This window comes from Toxorhynchites rutilus, chromosome 2 (genome assembly GCF_029784135.1).
Source record: "Toxorhynchites rutilus septentrionalis strain SRP chromosome 2, ASM2978413v1, whole genome shotgun sequence".
NCBI classification, from domain to species: domain Eukaryota; kingdom Metazoa; phylum Arthropoda; class Insecta; order Diptera; family Culicidae; genus Toxorhynchites; species Toxorhynchites rutilus.
Window position 1 is genome coordinate 231,813,199 of NC_073745.1, and position 19,941 is coordinate 231,833,139.

Here is a 19,941-nt window from a genome sequence, read left to right on the forward strand (position 1 = left end):
CATTTCAGAATATTTCAACACCACCGTTAACATTCGATCAAGAGTAACGAATCGAGCTGTTTTCCTCGATTTCTATAATTCCAGATTTTACACGGAGCGTTAGTGATTGTATTGAATCCAAACTGTCACAGATTTATATAATAGAGCCCATTGTTACTCCAGTACTGGACTGTCATTTTAGTCTAAGTAGTCAACTATGATTGCATTCGCTTGAAAATAGTGTGTTTTAATATCTACCCTTCAGAATTTGAATCATGCGTCGAAATTTGATTCATATGACGATAACTACTTTAATACTTATTTTAATCAAGATTCCTTCATTTAACATCACTTGCTCAAAAAAATTCAAAAGTTGCAATTGTTGAGTGGAACAAATATTCTACAAAAAATACTATTTAAAATCACATCTCTGAACGCGGAGTATATACAAATCAAATTAATGAAAAGGACTCGAAAGGTACATTTTGATAGAATACAAAGCAACTTTAATCATTGCCACCTTCTTATCAAATAATATAAGCTACATACTTTAAAATATCGAATATATTCATAAAACAAGGCGTGGATAGTAGCAAGTAGCGTGTGGAACTTGCATCATAGCTGCGCGAGCCTCGAGCCAATGAAAACAAACCCACTGGAATGCAGTGACAAGGTACTTTACTGGACTCCATCCATTAGGAATGATTTGATAGAGTCGTCAACAACAAAAAAAAAGACACTGCCACCCACAGATCAGCAGTGCAGAGCATGGAGCTAAAAAGTGAGAAACCCAACAAAAGTCGAACTAGGGGAATCCCTTTTTGCACTATATCCCTCCTCACCTGTATACCCTTGGACAGTTGCTCAAATCGCTGCGGAGATTGCTTCACCTCTTCGGTGATTTTATCCTTTAGTTTTTTGAACATTTCCAACAGTTAAATGGCTCGTTTTTTCACATCTACAACATTACGAAGATAGTGGACATTGGGTGGCACCAATCAACGCACGAAAAGTGACTCCGGTTACGCGAATAATCAACTGTTTGTTCCACAAAAAAACGGAAGATTCCGAAAGTGCGAAAGACGAAAAACTACGTGTAAGAAAATTTTCTCCCTGCAGTCAACAGTGACAGCGCTTGTGACTGTCGCTTTTTGTAATCAGTTGTCAAACATTTGAAAATAAAACGAATAGGGCTGTGGAATATTTTCAGATTGTTATTTGCGGGCCATCCCGTTAAAAAAAAAAACAATTTGCGGGGCAAGAACAAAAATCTAGAGTAAGGTGAATAGAAAGTATTACTGAGGTGAAACCGTATCTTCAGTATTAGCGAATTCGTTTTTAAAACTGAGTCAGTGCCAAACTGACTCTGTAAAAAAAAACGTTTTCAGTTTCACGAATGCGTTGGTTTGTTGGTGTACGTTATATAGTCTGATTTGTTTATATTTACGACGGCAAATGTACAGTGTCGACGTCTGGTGGTGATATTAGTGCTTGGGAGGTAAATTGTTCTCCATCAGATCAGAAGGGCCAAGTGCAGTGTAAACATATAAAAGTTTTAATTGAAAATTTGTACTTCATATTGTTCGATTACCTAACACATGTAGTTCTGACACTCACTCAACCATTTGTCGATGCATTTCCTGTTTGTTCCACAAATAATTACTATTATAATATAAAATCATCATTAGACACAGTTTTCGTTCAATATGTTTCTGCGATATCGGAAAAATCCTCTTATTTAATCACATAAAATAAATATTCGATACGTTAAAGTAAATTTTCATTCATAATTTTGATTTTGAAATTTATTCCACCTGAATATCCATCATTATTTTCACCTCCCAATGAAAGCACACGTAGCTTAATGCCGTCTACTCGAATATACTCTTCAAAATCAGAATCCGAATTGGATTACGCTTCCAATAATACAAAAGCAAAAGCAGCAGGTTTTCCATTTTCATAGTCTTTATTTTTAGATTTTCCAAAATAATATTCGGAACTTGACAGTTCAGTATAGTTGTATTGGTGAACCCGAGTGCCAACCCGTGAAACATCTCAGTGCGAAACTAACAGTTTTCGGGGCGAACTAGTGCGACACTGAGTGCGAAACTGAGTGAATAAAAAAACGTTTTGACAGCAATTAGTGCGGCACTGGGGTTGAAACTGAACAAAAACGAATTCGCTATATGTTAGCGAGGGGAGTGGTGATTAGAGTAGAAGAGGGGAATTTGTACAAAAAGGTGAGAGAGATTGCTGATAAATATATATATATGATAGAAACATAGCAAATTACATATGACGAATATTCCAAAGAATACCCAATGTATGATTCATTTTAATGGATTCTAGCATTCGATAATTGTATGTAATTGTATTCCTCAAGTATCGACCTTTTTTGCATCAAACAATCTTTCTTTCCTCATTTTCACTTTATTTCATATTCAGCTAGATACTTGATCTTTCGAGTCACGCTGCTAATAATATTATATATTTATTGAATACACCCTGGCTGTTTTTGCCAAGACTCCAACCCCAAAAGGAAATAGCAAGAACGTGAACGACTTTCATTCCAAAAAACATCAGGGTGAAAATAACGTTTTTTTTTCCGAAAAAATAATTCAAAGCTGTTTCAAGCGGAATAATTTACAATTCAAAAAGTCAAGTTATTAACAGAAATACAGATAAACATTCGAGAATAGGATTTATGAGTTTTAAGTTTTTTTTTCAAATAAACATCCTACTAACTTCAACTGGGATTGAATTTCCTGCTTCTCACAATAAGTCTTCAAAATGTCTAACGGTTAGAGTTTGAACGATTCACAGTCGGTGCATTGCTTATTGGGCGTTCTCGGATCGAGACAAAGACAGTACTAGCCGCAGAGGGGATGTACGGAATTTCATAGATTGCAGTCATGAAAATAAATGTTAATTTTCCTGTAACCAATGGCTCATAGGGTCACTGAACTAGATGTTGACGATAATTACAGGCAAAAGGTTACTTTTCAGAACTGGGGCCAGAATGAAGAATTGGCTTCGACTAAATGACAGTTGTTGAATTTTTAATAATGCTTTATAAAAAAAAAATTTAAAACGGCTCCCTCTGACGCACAAGATGTTTTTCTTATCTGGCCTTTTCATATTTTTGGTGGCCTCCTAGTTGAGGAATGAAACAAAATGCTTTTAATGTTTTAACAGAAATATGGAATTTGTATTCTCTGTTTAACCATCCTATACACGCTTGCAAAATCGTAACTCGTATATTCACAAATTGTGCGACTCTTTGTTATATTACTATCGTGTATTTTATATGTTTTAATATAACTCAAAAACTTACATCGCATAATTGAAGCTCGGAGTTACCAGTTACAACCCAGCAAACATTAAATCGCATAACAAGCGTATATATAACATCATATGCCCTAAAAATTGGTTGGCATATAATGCGCCTAACTGGCATATGCATGCAAAAGTGGAGGCCATATACATACATGGCAAATGTTTACCGAATTAGTTTGGATGAATATACAACTTTGACCGGCTTGGAATTGAATTGCGATCTAATATGAATATATTCATGAATTGTCAAAGCACCAAATACGACTTTTGTCACACTCATATACGATTTATTATAGACATAGAAAAAAAACAAGCAAAATATTTTCGTGAAATATTTATTATAGCCTCACGAATCGCCATTTTTATATATGAGTATTTATGTTTGTAGAAATAATAATTGTTTGATTGACTTGTGTTCGGAGTGGAATATGAATGTTAAAACTGGCACAGATTGATGTTTGGTGAAAACTGCTCCGATGCGGGTTCGAATTCCGGTCGTCTGGATTATCATCCACCAGCTATCTCGCGCGGCTATCTGAAATTTGATTCAACAACGGTTAAAACTTTCGAGTGCATCAGCCTTTCATTGACATTTCAATATTATGTAATATGTTCTTTATTAGGATCTAATATGATTTACTGTTTCATGATTTTCTTCAGCATGCAACACGATTTACTACAGTACTGAATCGATTAAAATTATACGCTTATACGACACACAAAGTGCATCAGCGTAATATACGCATATGATGCGGATTAAATGTATTTTACGACAATGTACATCATAAAATTGATGTTTCTTATACCGAATTGCGACTTAATTTGATAATGGTATATAAAATCGAGTTTTCACATTTTATACGATTTCAAATATACACGATACATACTTTGATTGATATTATATGCGATTATGATTTATTCGGATATCTTGTAAGACTTGGCACGTGCAAAATTATACGATTTAATGTTTGCTGGGAATTTATTATACTTTATGGAGCCACAGCTGACTGGCATAGATCATTCGCTGTTATAGTTCCGTTGCCGACAGCGCTTCGAGTATCCCCACTTCTCGTTAATGAAGATGTAAATTACGATATTGTGAATACTTGTACACTCGTATGAACCTACCTCGTATTTCCAGCCAGATGAGATTCGGTAGACGTTGTAAATTCCTAACCATTTGGTCTGATTGGAAGGATTATGGACTGGTGTATATGAAGGAGGATCTTCTTGCAAATGATTTGCACGACTTTTTCCTGCATCTTTACCATTATAATTTGTTTCGGCTCGTTTACGCTTTCACTTCACTGCCAGTGTAGCATTTTTATAGCAATTCCTTTAGCCACTTTGATTTCAAAATCACTTTCAAAACCTAATTAAGATTAACAAACTTGCTTCTTCCGAAGAGCCGACTGTAATGCAAACGATCGTATCGCAATCAAACCAACACGCGATTTGACCAAAGCCATAGATGATCTTCGAAATTGCAGTCATGAAAATACATAAATTCAAACGGATCGGTTTCAAATTTGTTAAATACCCAGCAAACATTAAGTCGTATGAATAGCTATAATTGGAGGCGATATACATACAACCAAGACACATTTGTATGATATATGATTCAGATAACTAGCATATACACACAAAAGTGGAAGCAATATACGTATATGCCATATTTTGTACGCATATAAAGCCGTATATAACGATATGCGATGCTTTTTGGACTGATATGCGATTTGATACGACAACGTTACCACTCAATCCATCGATGACATGGAAAATCGTGTTTTTGCATTTTATGCGATTTTAGATATATATGATCGATATTTTGATTGATATTTTATGCGATTGTGATTTGATACGAAATTATATGTGACTTATCATGTGCAAAGTTATACGATTTAATGTTTGCTGGGTATGTAACATGGGTTATAATTTATATTATCTTTCTATTTCATTTAAATCAAAAATACATACATAACAAGTACATACATTTGTCCATAAAATAATAACAGGCTCCAAAAACCAGTTATAAACAAAAATAAAATGTTACGTAAAATATGTGTATGTATAGTAGAGTGCCAATTAAATAGCCATCTTGAATTTTCAAACGGGATTTTCTTAAAAATGTAGATATTTTGAACAGGGTAGTCTTTCGAGGGAATCAACATTTTTAAAAAAGTTCTGTTTGAAAATTCGAGATGGTCATTTTCATTGGCACTCTAATATAAACTTACCTAGATATATCGACATCTAAAAAAAATTGTTTGGCCGTTATAGTGAAATATTTTAGGACGTAAATCGAAAACGTGCCATAATTGAAGAGGGCCGTTTTAGCAAAATGCCGTATAAAGACCGGCCGTATAGCGAGGTATGGGAGTATTTGAAACACGATACGGGCTACTCATTGTTTACCTAGTAAAAATATGTAGATTGCAACACTTAAATCGAGCCATTCTTCATGTGTTGTGAATTAAACAATGTAAAATGATGATTTTCTAAGTTTTTCAGCGTAGAGAGGAAATTTGAAGAAAAATTCTGATTTTTCTGAAAATTCAAACGATTTTCAAACAAAATCATCTTTTTACTCGCTGCGCCATCTGGCTGTAAATCTTAAATAATTTCGTCAATGTCTGTCAATATGTGTTCTATTTTTACACCAACACTACTAATCTCACGAAGCGGAGCTACATGCATTAGACACTTGATCGAAAAACTCAAACATCGCAAAACGTTTAAGAAAACGCGTTCGCTGCTAAAGTTTTGCTTTGATTTTACGGGAAAAAAATTATCCAATTTTGATGAAAGACTAGTTCAATTCATACTCCACAACAAGCTAAGTCAGGTGAGTGTAAAATTTCATTATCATAACGCCCCGTGTTTGAGAATTTTGAGTTCAAATTTCACAGGCCGGCGTCTGCCAGCGCTGCATCTAGACAATAATGGCCGCTCCTGCGAAAAAGGAAATTGTTATGAAAATAATACAATTTTAGTATTTCGCCGGAGCGACTAAGTGAAGCTTTCCGCTTTATGCTTCAAATGTTTTTTTCATTTATTAGTAACAAATTTATTTACCTTTTAGCTACTCCAAAATGGCTTTACCCCCCTACATGATTCCACCGAATCAATGGGCGGCCCACATGATGGCGCAGCAGCAGGCGTTTGCCGTCCAGCAGGCTCAGGCCCAACAGCAGCACCAGGCGGCAGCCGCTCAAATGCACGCCCAACAGTTGGCTGCAACGCAGATGCAGATTCCTCCCCCGATGGGACACATTCCGCCGCCGGGTCCTCCGAAACCGGATATTATGATATCGGAGGAAAAACTAATGGAAAAGGCACAGAAGTGGCAGCAGCTGCAGACGAAGCGGTTTGCCGAGAAACGCAAATTTGGGTTCGTTGACGCTCAGAAGGAAGATATGCCGCCGGAGCATATACGTAAAATTATACGCGACCACGGTGATATGACCAGCCGGAAGTATCGCCACGATAAGCGGGTTTATTTGGGTGCGTTAAAGTATATGCCGCACGCTGTGATGAAATTGCTGGAGAACATGCCAATGCCATGGGAACAGATTCGAGACGTTCCAGTGCTGTATCACATAACGGGAGCGATTACGTTTGTCAATGAAATACCCTGGGTCATCGAACCGGTCTATATTGCCCAGTGGGGAACGATGTGGGTTATGATGCGTCGTGAGAAGCGAGATCGACGTCACTTCAAGCGAATGCGGTTCCCTCCTTTCGACGACGAAGAACCTCCGTTGGATTACGCAGATAACGTGTTGGATGTGGAGCCATTGGAAGCTATTCAAATTGAGCTAGACGCCGAGGAGGATTCAAGTGTGTACGAGTGGTTTTACGAACATCGGCCATTGACTGGAACTCCGTATGTGAATGGATCCACATATAGGAAATGGAACTTGACATTACCACAGATGGCGTCACTCTATGGACTAGCAAACCAGCTGCTAACGGATCTTGTGGATGATAACTTCTTCTATTTGTTCGATCCGAAAAGTTTCTTCACGGCTAAGGCGCTGAATATGGCCATTCCTGGAGGACCGAAATTTGAACCACTTATCAAGGATCATAATGTCGGGTAAACACAGTGACTGTTTTACTATTGTATCAAAGTTAATGGATTTTTGTTTTGTTTTAGTGATGAGGATTGGAACGAGTTCAATGACATCAATAAGATTATCATCCGTCAACCCATTCGCACCGAATACAGAATAGCCTTTCCCTACCTGTACAATAACATGCCACACTTTGTACATCTCTCGTGGTAAGTTTTACAAAACAGTTCGAAGTTTTTGTTTCAACCATTCTAGAGCCATTGCTTAAAAAGGAATCGTTCTCTTCAGTATAGATCATTCTATATTCCTAGTGGCACAGCAAAACAAAGTCGAAAAAGAACCCATTTACTACTATACCTATCTGCATAATATCACCATTTTTAATTTTCTTAAAGTTTTCTTTAAATTTATGTTCGTCGACTGTGACCGGAATGTTGGTTGTATTCCAAAGATTCGTGGAAGCAATCGTTGAAGGCCACGAACATCTTCATCCATTTAATTCGAAGCAGTATAAAATTAGAATTGTTTTTATTTTTGTGTAATAGATATTGCATCTTTCAACAGGTACCATGCTCCAAACGTTGTCTTCATTAAAACCGAGGATCCCGATTTGCCGGCGTTCTATTTCGACCCCTTGATTAACCCCATCGCTCATCGTCACGCGGTCAAATCGACGGAACCACTTCCGGATGATGACGAGGAATTCATTCTGCCGGAAGAATTCCAACCTTTCCTACAGGACACACCACTTTACACCGATAACACGGCGAACGGAATTTCTCTGCTATGGGCGCCGCGTCCGTTCAATATGCGTTCCGGTCGTTGTCGGCGAGCCATCGATATTCCACTGGTCAAGGGCTGGTACAAAGAACACTGTCCCCCGGGGCATCCGGTGAAGGTTCGCGTTAGTTACCAGAAACTGCTGAAATATTATGTACTCAATGCGTTGAAGCACCGCAAACCTAAGCCACAGAAAAAACGTTATCTGTTCCGGTCCTTCAAGGCCACCAAATTTTTCCAGACGACTACACTGGATTGGGTCGAGGCCGGACTGCAAGTTTGCCGCCAGGGTTATAACATGCTTAATCTGTTGATTCACCGCAAAAATCTCAACTATCTTCATTTGGATTACAATTTCAATCTTAAACCGGTGAAAACACTAACTACCAAGGAACGTAAGAAGTCACGTTTCGGAAATGCATTTCATTTGTGTCGCGAAATATTGCGTCTGACGAAATTGATAATTGACTCACACGTGCAGTATCGATTGAATAACGTCGATGCGTTCCAGCTGTCCGATGGCTTGCAGTATATTTTTGCCCACGTGGGTCAACTGACCGGAATGTATCGTTACAAGTACAAACTGATGAGACAGATCCGTATGTGTAAGGATTTGAAACACTTGATTTACTATCGATTTAACACAGTGAGTATCGATGACTTACTCGCTTCGATTTGCGTTTACAAAATGCTCTTTCTCCCCATAGGGACCAGTCGGCAAAGGACCGGGATGTGGCTTCTGGGCTCCCGGATGGCGCGTATGGTTGTTCTTTATGCGTGGCATCACACCTCTGCTCGAACGTTGGCTTGGCAATCTGCTCTCGCGTCAATTCGAAGGTCGTCACTCCAAGGGTGTGGCGAAAACGGTCACCAAGCAGCGTGTAGAGTCACATTTCGATCTGGAGTTACGTGCCTCCGTTATGCACGATATCGTGGACATGATGCCCGAAGGTATCAAACAGAACAAGGCTAGAACTATCTTGCAGCACTTGTCGGAGGCCTGGCGTTGCTGGAAGGCAAACATTCCCTGGAAAGTTCCGGGACTACCGATTCCCATTGAGAATATGATTCTACGTTACGTCAAAATGAAGGCCGATTGGTGGACTAATACTGCTCACTACAACCGGGAGCGTATCCGGAGGGGAGCAACTGTTGACAAAACTGTTTGTAAGAAGAACCTCGGTCGTTTGACACGTCTCTATCTGAAGGCTGAACAGGAGCGTCAGCACAACTATCTGAAGGATGGGCCGTACATTTCTCCGGAGGAAGCGGTAGCAATCTATACGACTACGGTGCATTGGTTGGAGTCTCGTCGATTCGCTCCCATTCCTTTTCCTCCGCTGTCATACAAGCACGACACGAAGTTGTTGATTTTAGCTCTGGAACGATTGAAGGAAGCTTACAGTGTTAAATCTAGACTTAATCAGAGCCAGCGCGAGGAGTTGGGATTGATTGAGCAGGCTTACGACAACCCCCACGAGGCGCTGTCCAGAATCAAGCGTCATTTGCTAACACAGCGAGCATTCAAAGAGGTTCCATTTTAAACATTTCAGTGTTAAGAACAGAATTTGATTTTTTGTTCATTTTCTTCCAGACGGGCATTGAATTCATGGATTTATACAGCCATCTCATTCCCGTGTATGATGTGGAGCCACTCGAGAAGATCACCGACGCCTATCTGGATCAATATCTATGGTACGAAGCAGACAAGCGGAGATTGTTCCCACCTTGGATCAAGCCCAGTGATACTGAGCCACCGCCACTGTTGGTGTACAAATGGTGCCAAGGTAAGCAGCTTTCAATGGAACTGTTATCCTCGTTGGTGTAATTCAGTGGAGAGAGCACTGTGGGTGTGTGTTTTGTGACAAAGAGATTCTCATTTGAAATCATCCCCTTGTTGCAAACCTCACGCTTACGATGTTCAATACCTACGGTTCGGTGTTTTAGGGGTCCTTTTCAATTTTTTTAAAGGTTGCTATTACTGAGTGCACGTGAAATAATTGCACTATTGTTAGAAAATTTCATTTTGTAAATACAAGAACGATTTCTAATGTGTTGCGTTTCCCCTTACTAATGCTAGAGTCAGGTGATATCTACACGCCCTGTTTTTTTACTGCAGTGCTCCTAGTGGTCGAATCTGGAATGTTTTTACATCAGTTTGTTTTGAAATGTTTCCTCTTTCAGTACAAAAAAGTTCGTCTCGATTCATTTTGTTCCATAGAAGTTATACTTGATGGAAGCCGCTAACCAAAAATTTATTTTGTACATCCACTTCGAAAATTCGACGTGGTCAGGTTAAAAAATCACGAAGTCTTCGAAATTGGCTAATTCAAACGTGTGCAACGTTTTCAAACATTTCCGTGATAGCATACTATCGATCGGCAGGGACATAGCAAGTATCGAAGTAGAACTAAGGATCGAAAGCTGCATTTGAAGGTGTTGAGATCGATTAGGGCAAACCCAAAACTGACGGATTATGATATCGCCAATGAAATTCATTGTCAGCCAAGGCACTATCAGAAGAACTCGTCCACGAGGAGAATTTCGATCCATTCGGGCCATTTATCACGGATGTAGTACAATTACTTACGAAGTATGAAGGATGCATCCTCATGGACGATGAAACGTATGCGAAGATGGATTATGGGCAAAAGTTGTATGAAACCACTGGTCAAGGTTCAAGGCTCCTAGCGAGTTCAATTTCGTTCAATTGCGAGTTCAACAAGAAAACTTGTGATCTGACAAGGTGTGTGCAGCTGCTGACAGAAAACCCAGGTTTTTGTTATAAACAAGACTATGGATTCCAAATTATACGAGTAGCGGCGCTTGAAAAAAAAACTTTTTTTCTGTACACTGAAACTCACAATGGATCTGTGTAGTTTTGGCCCGATATGGTAAGCTGCCTCTACAGCGGAGAAGTAGTGCAGTGATATTGAGACAACGGGGCGGACTTCTTCGAAAAGGACACCAATCCCCAACACTTAACTGCTCTCATTGTGCAAGTGTAAAGAAGCGGAAAGGTATCTCGGGATGCGACAGAGATGAAGTAAAGGTGAAACGAAGTAGCCAATCGGGTTAGTCAACAGAATGTGTAAAATTTGTTGAATGATATTCGAAGAAAAAATCGTAATTTCATCAAAACCAAATCGAAGTCATTTTTTCGCAATGTTTCCTTCAAAGTAAAATAAATAAATGATCATTATTTTGAGTACTCAACATTTTTATTTCATTAAAGGAGGACACCTGTCTGGAAGGTTGAAAAATAATGAATTTTCGTGATTTTTTTCGGATGTTAGGAATAAAGTGAAGTGTTCGGGTATTTTGGTTATTGTTTAGGGTATATTTGAAGATGTATTTTCCCTGCACGAATGACGATTATTACGCTGTTGATAGTTGGATGCGTAGATGTTGTCTGAACATTGGTATATTACTGATGGTATCGGTTCTGAAACCTGCAGTGTTTGGGCTGCAGAAAAGTGGGCTATCCGGCCTCAAAGCTTGCCGGATATCCGGTATTCGGTATCCAACCAAACTACTATCCGTTTCATCACTAGTAAAATTGTCCAAATAGTGAAGCTTAAATGGATTCGTCAATAGTTGATCTATTTGTATATTATTCTACACGACCGTAGAGTTTAGTTGTTCATCCTACGCGGATGCTCCACAATGGTTGTAAATGCACTCCCGAATACCAGATCTTTGGTTGGATCCCTAGTTTTGACATCTAGAGCATGGTCAGGGTGTCGACTATCTTGAAAAACCCTTGAAAATCAGCGAATATCAGGGAATTCAAACAATGTCAGGGAATATCAGGGTATTTCGTCACCAGTCTGGAAAAAATGAAGTTCCGTCAATTAAAATTTTGATTATTGCAGTAATTAGAAAGTTTATGATATCAAAAAAGTTGTATTTGACTGGTTTGACTCTCTGTAGGTTATTCAGTATATGTTGTTCGCATTTAGGTGAACTCAGTACTTCTGTAGGGCAAACAGTGCAAAAGTAGGTGGCTTTTACATTCGCGTTGTTTTTGTTGGCATTTGGCATCAGTACCTGCAGTTCAGTTTCAACCAACTCCCTTCGTTCTTTCTTTTTCGAAAATTGTTGATAAATTCATGCTTGAAAACTGTAAGCTGAGATCCCGTGATGCCTAGAAACTGCTATGTGTCACAAATCACATTGCACTGCTGGAAAATACTTGGTTGTATGGGGAGGAATGTTTCATGTCAGCCATAAAGCTCAGAAGGTCTGACTAGGATAAAATGAGCTTTACGATGATGTTCGGCTTTGCCCCGAGTTCTAAATCTGAGCTCGATAAAACTTTGTAAGATATACATTACCGTTGGTTTCGACGAGTCTTTGAACAAGACTACAAAGAGGCTGCAGATAGATCTGAAATCGTCGTGGTAAATCGTTATATGGCGTCGATGTTCTTGGGGCGTTCTCAAGCATCAGAGATCAACTTGCAGCTTTTAAAGAACGCCTGGGGATTATATATTTGAACAAACTCCTTGTGTCGATGGACGGTATCAACGTGAATTGGTCATATCTTGACAAATTGGGCCAGCTGCAACAGGATTTACAAAATGGAGAAGAAAAACTCCTGAATTTGGGTAGCTTCGGTTTGCATATTTTACACGGTTCATCAAAGGATTGATGGATTCAAAAAAAAAATATCGCCATAAGTTTGGAAAACGCAAAGAGTGGGCCGAACGATTGCAAGATAAATCATTTCGTGAAAATCGTAACAGTTTCATGAAATTGAAACGAATCAAAAATGACAATGATTCATTCTGTACTAGTGTGTAAGACAGCTTCAAGATAACTTTGAACAGTATTGATAAATCCATTTTTTAAATCTTTTACGGTACTTTTCAGTCGACGTTTAACTCAATCAAAAATCCTAAAAAATCTTTTATTGGAATATATCGACACCTTTTTTTAAAATTTAATTGTTTTAGCTAACTGAATGTTTTAGGAACTACAGCTAAAGTACTAGTCTAGAGTTTGATAACTAGTCTAAATCTGGAATTTTTCTGGATAACTATTGGGAAATCAGGAATTAGCCATTTCCCAGTGTCGGATGAATTCTCTTCTGTTGAAACTCAACACCATATCTGTTATAATGAGTATAACACAAGAGTCGCGACGCATGAACTTTGTCTGGTGGATTGAACGATAACAGCATGAACGAATATCGAAAAGCCTGCATTCAGCCACTTTCATTACGTTAAGTTGATCTTCATCGCTTGTAGTGATTTTTTATTGAAAACGTGTTTGATATCCACATTGAGAAAAAAAGAAAGGACCAGGAATATGGGAAACAGTAACATTAGTTTTCGTTGAGCGTTAACCGTTGTGAGGTGTTGAGTGGTTGATCAACGTTTAGCGTTGAACCGCGTTGAGCGTTTCGTTTCCGTTTCTTTTCCTTCTTTATACTGTATTTCATACAGTAGACTTCATATAGAATTTCAATACCCATCCTTTGCCATTAATCGATTTCACCCTCAATTGGTTGACGTTGATTTTTATGCTTTGATTTTCACTAACACGCAATGATCTTCAATTTCAACGTTACGAACATCATGACGAAAATGAAGATGCAAATGAAAAATAAACTTCATGGCAAGCTGATGTTGATGTTCATAACACTGGTGTTCATTGATAGTGTTGTTTCATGTTTAGCGCCTCTCGCTTGAGCAGTAGGTCAATACAAGGCAGGCTGAACTTCTCCGTATTTGAATGTCATGAACGTGAACATTTTCGGCACTAGTCAGTGCATCTTCCAAAGCTGTAGATGCTCTTTTACATGATCTACCATTGTACCAATATGTGCACCTTGGCGCAAGAAAAGGTATTCGGATTAAACGTACAAAAAGTTTTCGAGATGCAGACATCAAGGGACATTTTGAAAATCCTTATAAATTTTTTCATCTCAGCATTTTTGTAAGCATGAAGAAGTAAACATTCAAAGCCTAATGCTAGCTTCAGAGTTCGCTTGAAAACGATTGAATACAATCGTAACGTATGGAAAGAACGTGTTCCTCAAACTCATCCAAGTTCTCTAGTGTTTTAAACCGATAGCTTAAAGTGGATGAATCCACAGGAACTGTGATTTAAATACCAGAGTTGGAGGTCTATTCGTCTCTGATTTACGGTTAAGGTTCCTAATGTCTAACTTTCATCATGTTCTTTTCCCAGGCATCAATAATCTGCAGGAAGTATGGGACGTATCGGAGGGAGAGTGCAATGTACTGTTAGAGTCCCGCTACGAGAAGCTGTACGAGAAAATCGATTTAACACTGCTCAATCGCTTGCTGCGTCTGATCGTGGACCATAACATTGCGGATTACATGACGGCTAAGAATAACGTCGTCATAAATTACAAGGATATGAACCACACCAACAGTTATGGTATAATCCGTGGGCTGCAGTTTGCTTCGTTTATCGCGCAGTACTATGGTTTGGTGCTGGATCTGCTGGTGCTGGGACTGCAGCGAGCCAGCGAAATGGCTGGTCCTCCCCAGATGCCGAATGATTTCCTAACGTTCCAGGACGTTGCGACGGAATCGTGCCATCCGATTCGTTTGTATTGTCGGTATGTGGATAGGATCCATATCTTTTTCCGGTTCACTGCTGAAGAGGCGAGAGATTTGATCCAGCGCTATCTGACCGAGCATCCCGATCCGAACAACGAGAACATTGTGGGGTATAACAACAAGAAATGTTGGCCACGTGACGCCAGGATGAGACTGATGAAGCATGATGTGAATCTGGGCCGTGCAGTGTTCTGGGACATCAAGAATCGCCTGCCGCGCTCGGTAACCACCGTGCAGTGGGATAATACTTTTGTGTCGGTGTATTCCAAGGATAATCCGAATCTGCTGTTTAACATGTGCGGATTTGAATGCAGAATTTTACCTAAGGTGAGGTTCTTTGAAATGGTATAAATTTTACAGTATAATTTAATTTTCATTTTGTAGTGTCGCACCCAAAACGAGGAATTCACCCATCGGGATGGAGTGTGGAATTTGCAGAACGAAGTCACCAAGGAACGTACCGCACAGTGTTTCTTGCGGGTCGATGATGAATCCCTATCCCGGTTCCACAACCGTGTGCGACAGATACTCATGGCTTCCGGATCGACGACATTTACTAAGATCGTCAACAAATGGAACACAGCGCTGATTGGTTTGATGACATACTTCCGTGAGGCTGTTGTCAATACCCAGGAATTGTTGGATTTGCTGGTGAAGTGCGAAAACAAGATCCAAACCCGTATCAAGATTGGGCTGAATTCGAAAATGCCTTCCAGATTTCCGCCGGTGGTTTTCTACACACCGAAAGAGTTGGGCGGTTTGGGTATGTTGAGTATGGGACACGTACTGATTCCGCAGTCGGATCTGAGATGGTCCAAGCAGACGGATGTGGGCATAACACATTTCCGCTCGGGTATGTCTCACGATGAGGATCAACTTATTCCCAATTTGTATCGATACATCCAACCGTGGGAAAGTGAGTTCATTGATTCGCAGCGAGTGTGGGCTGAGTACGCGCTGAAGAGACAGGAAGCGAATGCGCAGAATAGACGTTTAACGCTGGAAGATTTGGAGGACAGCTGGGATAGAGGAATTCCGAGGATCAATACGCTGTTCCAAAAGGATCGACATACGTTGGCCTACGATAAGGGATGGAGAATTAGGACTGAGTTCAAGCAGTATCAAGTACTCAAACAGAATCCGTTCTGGTGGACCCATCAAAGACACGATGGAAAGTTGTGGAACTTGAATAACTACAGAACCGATATGATTCAGGCGTTGGGAGGTGTAGAGGGTATTTTGGAGCATACCCTTTTCAAGGGAACATATTTCCCCACTTGGGAGGGTCTCTTCTGGGAGAAAGCATCCGGTTTTGAGGAGTCTATGAAGTATAAGAAACTTACGAACGCTCAGCGTTCGGGTTTGAATCAGATTCCGAATCGTCGGTTCACTTTGTGGTGGTCTCCAACGATCAATCGAGCCAATGTTTACGTTGGTTTCCAGGTGCAGCTTGACTTGACTGGTATTTTCATGCATGGTAAAATTCCGACGCTGAAAATTTCATTGATTCAAATATTCCGTGCCCATTTGTGGCAAAAAATTCACGAATCAATTGTGATGGATTTATGTCAAGTGTTCGATCAGGAGCTTGACGCACTGGAGGTTGAAACCGTACAGAAGGAAACTATTCATCCCAGAAAGTCGTACAAGATGAATTCATCTTGCGCTGATATTTTACTCTTCCCGGCGTACAAATGGAACGTTTCGCGGCCATCTCTTCTGGCTGACACCAAGGACACGATGGACAATACAACCACGCAGAAGTATTGGCTGGATGTACAACTGCGTTGGGGTGATTACGATTCGCACGATGTTGAACGTTATGCAAGAGCAAAATTCCTGGATTATACCACGGATAACATGTCTATCTACCCATCCCCAACTGGGGTATTGATAGCGATCGATCTGGCATACAATTTGCACAGTGCTTATGGAAATTGGTTCCCGGGCTGTAAACCGCTGATTCAACAAGCCATGGCTAAAATAATGAAGGCGAACCCTGCTCTGTATGTACTTCGCGAGCGTATTCGCAAAGCATTACAGCTATACAGTTCGGAACCAACGGAACCTTACCTTTCGTCACAAAACTACGGAGAACTTTTTTCCAATCAGATCATTTGGTTCGTGGACGACACCAATGTGTACCGAGTAACCATCCACAAAACGTTTGAAGGAAATCTGACCACCAAACCGATCAACGGAGCCATCTTTATTTTCAACCCACGAACGGGTCAACTTTTCCTGAAGATTATTCATACCTCTGTATGGGCTGGTCAGAAACGTCTCGGTCAGCTGGCAAAATGGAAAACAGCTGAAGAAGTTGCTGCGCTTATTCGATCGCTCCCGGTTGAGGAACAACCGAAGCAAATCATTGTCACCCGGAAGGGTATGTTGGATCCACTCGAGGTGCATCTGCTTGATTTCCCCAATATTGTTATCAAAGGTTCGGAGCTGCAGCTCCCCTTCCAAGCTTGCTTGAAGGTTGAGAAGTTTGGAGACTTGATTCTGAAGGCTACCGAGCCTCAAATGGTTCTTTTCAATCTGTACGATGATTGGCTCAAGACAATTTCATCCTATACCGCCTTCTCGCGTTTGATTCTGATTCTCCGAGCCCTCCATGTGAACACGGAGAGGACTAAGGTAATCTTGAAACCCGACAAAACCACCATCACAGAGGCTCATCATATTTGGCCAACTCTTAGCGATGAAGAGTGGATCAAGGTTGAAGTGCAGCTCAAGGATTTGATTCTGGCCGATTACGGAAAGAAGAACAATGTGAATGTCGCTTCACTAACACAGTCTGAAATTCGTGACATCATCCTGGGTATGGAAATTTCTGCTCCCTCAGCTCAGCGTCAACAAATTGCCGAAATTGAAAAACAAACCAAGGAGCAATCGCAACTCACAGCGACTACCACGAGGACTACCAACAAGCATGGCGATGAAATTATCACCTCAACTACCAGTAACTACGAAACAACGACATTCAGCTCGAAGACTGAGTGGCGTGTCCGTGCCATATCGGCCACCAATTTGCATCTGCGAACCAATCACATCTACGTCAGTTCCGATGATATCAAGGAAACTGGTTACACTTACATTCTACCCAAGAATATCCTCAAAAAATTCGTCACCATTTCCGATCTTCGAGCGCAAATCGCGGGTTATTTGTACGGTGTGAGTCCTCCGGACAACCCACAAGTCAAGGAGATACGATGCATCGTGATGCCTCCCCAGTGGGGTACCCACCAACAGATAAACCTCCCGAACTCCCTTCCTGCCCACCAATATCTCAAAGATATGGAACCACTCGGCTGGATTCATACTCAACCGAACGAGCTACCCCAGCTGTCCCCGCAGGATATCACGACGCACGCCAAAGTGATGTCCGACAATCCAACGTGGGACGGTGAGAAGACCATCATCATTACCTGCTCATTCACCCCCGGGTCGTGTTCACTCACGGCATATAAGCTCACCCCATCGGGTTACGAATGGGGTCACAAGAACACCGACAAGGGCAACAACCCCAAAGGATACCTTCCGTCGCACTACGAACGCGTTCAGATGTTGCTGTCGAACAAGTTTCTTGGGTTCTTCATGGTGCCGGGTCAGGGCAGTTGGAATTACAACTTCATGGGAGTGCGGCACGATCCGAACATGAAGTACGAGCTGCAGTTGGCGAATCCAAAGGAGTTCTATCACGAGGTACATCGACCATCACATTTCTTGCTGTTCTCCAGCCTGGAGGAAGGAGGCGACGGTAACGGTGCCGATAGAGAGGATTTATTCGCATAAAATGGGTACGGGAGTTTGTTAAGTGTACATAGTTTAACGGTTCCACAGACATAAGCTATAATAAATAAACAAAAACCATGCTAATAGTGTTTAATTTATCTGTCCGAAACGTCATAACTTGTTATTAGTCGCAAAATTATACAATCTTATGGGCTCTATTAAGTAAATCGAATCGATAAAAACTACCATCATTATCACTATCACATCGAGCACTTCGTATTTTCATGTGTGGCTAATTGCATATATTCAAGCGTTTCTGAGATGTTTCCCAAAGGAAAATATGAAGAATGCAAACCAAAACATACTTATTCTTTGAAGGTACAGAACAAGCAATCCAAATAACTCGAAAAATTATAACAATTGCACCGATAACTTTCACTTACAAAAAAATGGGATATACCACAATAGTTCAGAATAATGTGAACCACTCCAACAGGGAAAAAAACTTTCACTTGGTCGATGGTATCGACTTTGTTCGGTATCTATGGGCTCTATTATAGAAATCGAGTCGATAAGAATTTTGCTCGTTAGCTCTATTTTACTATTATAGGGACCTAGCAAATCGATAGCATCGACCAAATGATAGCAGAATTTTTGGAGTTTGTTGGTTTGCTTGATGCATATTTTCAGAGAATTGTTCTGTTTTGGTTTGCGTCCCTGATATTTTCCTTAAGGAAGCTGCAATTTACAACACATGAAATTCGAGCTCGGAATTCGGATTTTCTCGATTTATAAAATACAAAATTTTGCTCGGTGTGATAATGATAGTGATTATATCGACTTCTCGATTTGATTTACATAATAGGGCCTATTATGAATTTCAAATTTCTGTTAATGAAGACCCCTTTTACATGATTCCGCGTGTAGATGTAATTTTTGCGGGTTGGAAATTAAGCATTTTGAGTGATTTAATTTCAAAATCGAACTCGCTGATGGTTATATTTCGGTTCCGGAAACGATGTACGTATGTACGGAAAAGTAAATTTATTTGTGAGTGGAAAATTTACACCCCTATTCTGTATTTCGATCGATTCAAAATATTTCGAATGAGTTGATAAAATTCCATTCTGTATTCCGTTCGAGTAGTTTTTGCATTTCGTTCGTTCTGTTTCTCTTCGAACATTATTGCCCATTTAATTTTAACGTTCCAAATACGGAATGCAAAATTATAACTCGAACGAAATAGCAGTTTCAGACGAAATTGAAATCCGCCGGAATACAGAATAGAGCTGTTAAATTAATGAAATAATTGCACTGTGAGGTAGAGATGGGCGAGCGCTCACAAGCCGCTCATTTGAGCCGGCTCGTCAAAAAGAGCGTACGATCCACGGTTCTTTAAGAATGAGCCGTGGCTCTAAAATGAACGGTTCCTAAAT

General features: G+C 40.2%; 2 protein-coding genes across 3 annotated transcripts in view; one reads left to right on the forward strand and one right to left on the reverse strand.

The window, feature by feature from the left end:
* The window catches only part of LOC129765313 (golgin subfamily A member 4), a 34,610-nt gene extending 33,484 nt beyond the window's left edge, over positions 1-1,126 (reverse strand). For both annotated transcript variants that reach the window (XR_008741415.1, XM_055765488.1), the window contains exon 1: positions 822-1,126. Coding sequence is in view for 1 of the 2 variants with exons in the window: in XM_055765488.1 (XP_055621463.1) it covers positions 822-905 (84 nt within the window). In the remaining variant the exon portion in view is untranslated. The remainder of the gene's footprint in view (positions 1-821) is intronic.
* Positions 1,127-6,006: 4,880 nt separating this feature from the next.
* LOC129767657 (pre-mRNA-processing-splicing factor 8) lies at positions 6,007-18,645 on the forward strand. The gene is made up of 8 exons (XM_055768757.1): positions 6,007-6,160; positions 6,398-7,414; positions 7,475-7,600; positions 7,956-8,817; positions 8,879-9,703; positions 9,766-9,958; positions 14,370-15,094; positions 15,152-18,645. Exons 2-8 carry the CDS (start codon positions 6,408-6,410, stop codon positions 18,563-18,565), a joined length of 7,152 nt encoding a protein of 2,383 aa, XP_055624732.1. The 5' UTR covers positions 6,007-6,160; positions 6,398-6,407; the 3' UTR covers positions 18,566-18,645.
* The last annotated feature ends 1,296 nt before the right edge of the window (positions 18,646-19,941 follow it).

Coding starts and splice junctions, on each gene's coding strand:
- LOC129767657 (XM_055768757.1), top strand. CDS start 6,408: ATGGCTTTACCCCCCTACATGATTCCACCGAATCAATGGGCGGCCCAC. Junction 8,818..8,878: donor TTTACTATCGATTTAACACA/GTGAGTATCGAT, acceptor TTCTCCCCATAG/GGACCAGTCGGCAAAGGACC. Junction 9,959..14,369: donor GGTGTACAAATGGTGCCAAG/GTAAGCAGCTTT, acceptor TTCTTTTCCCAG/GCATCAATAATCTGCAGGAA.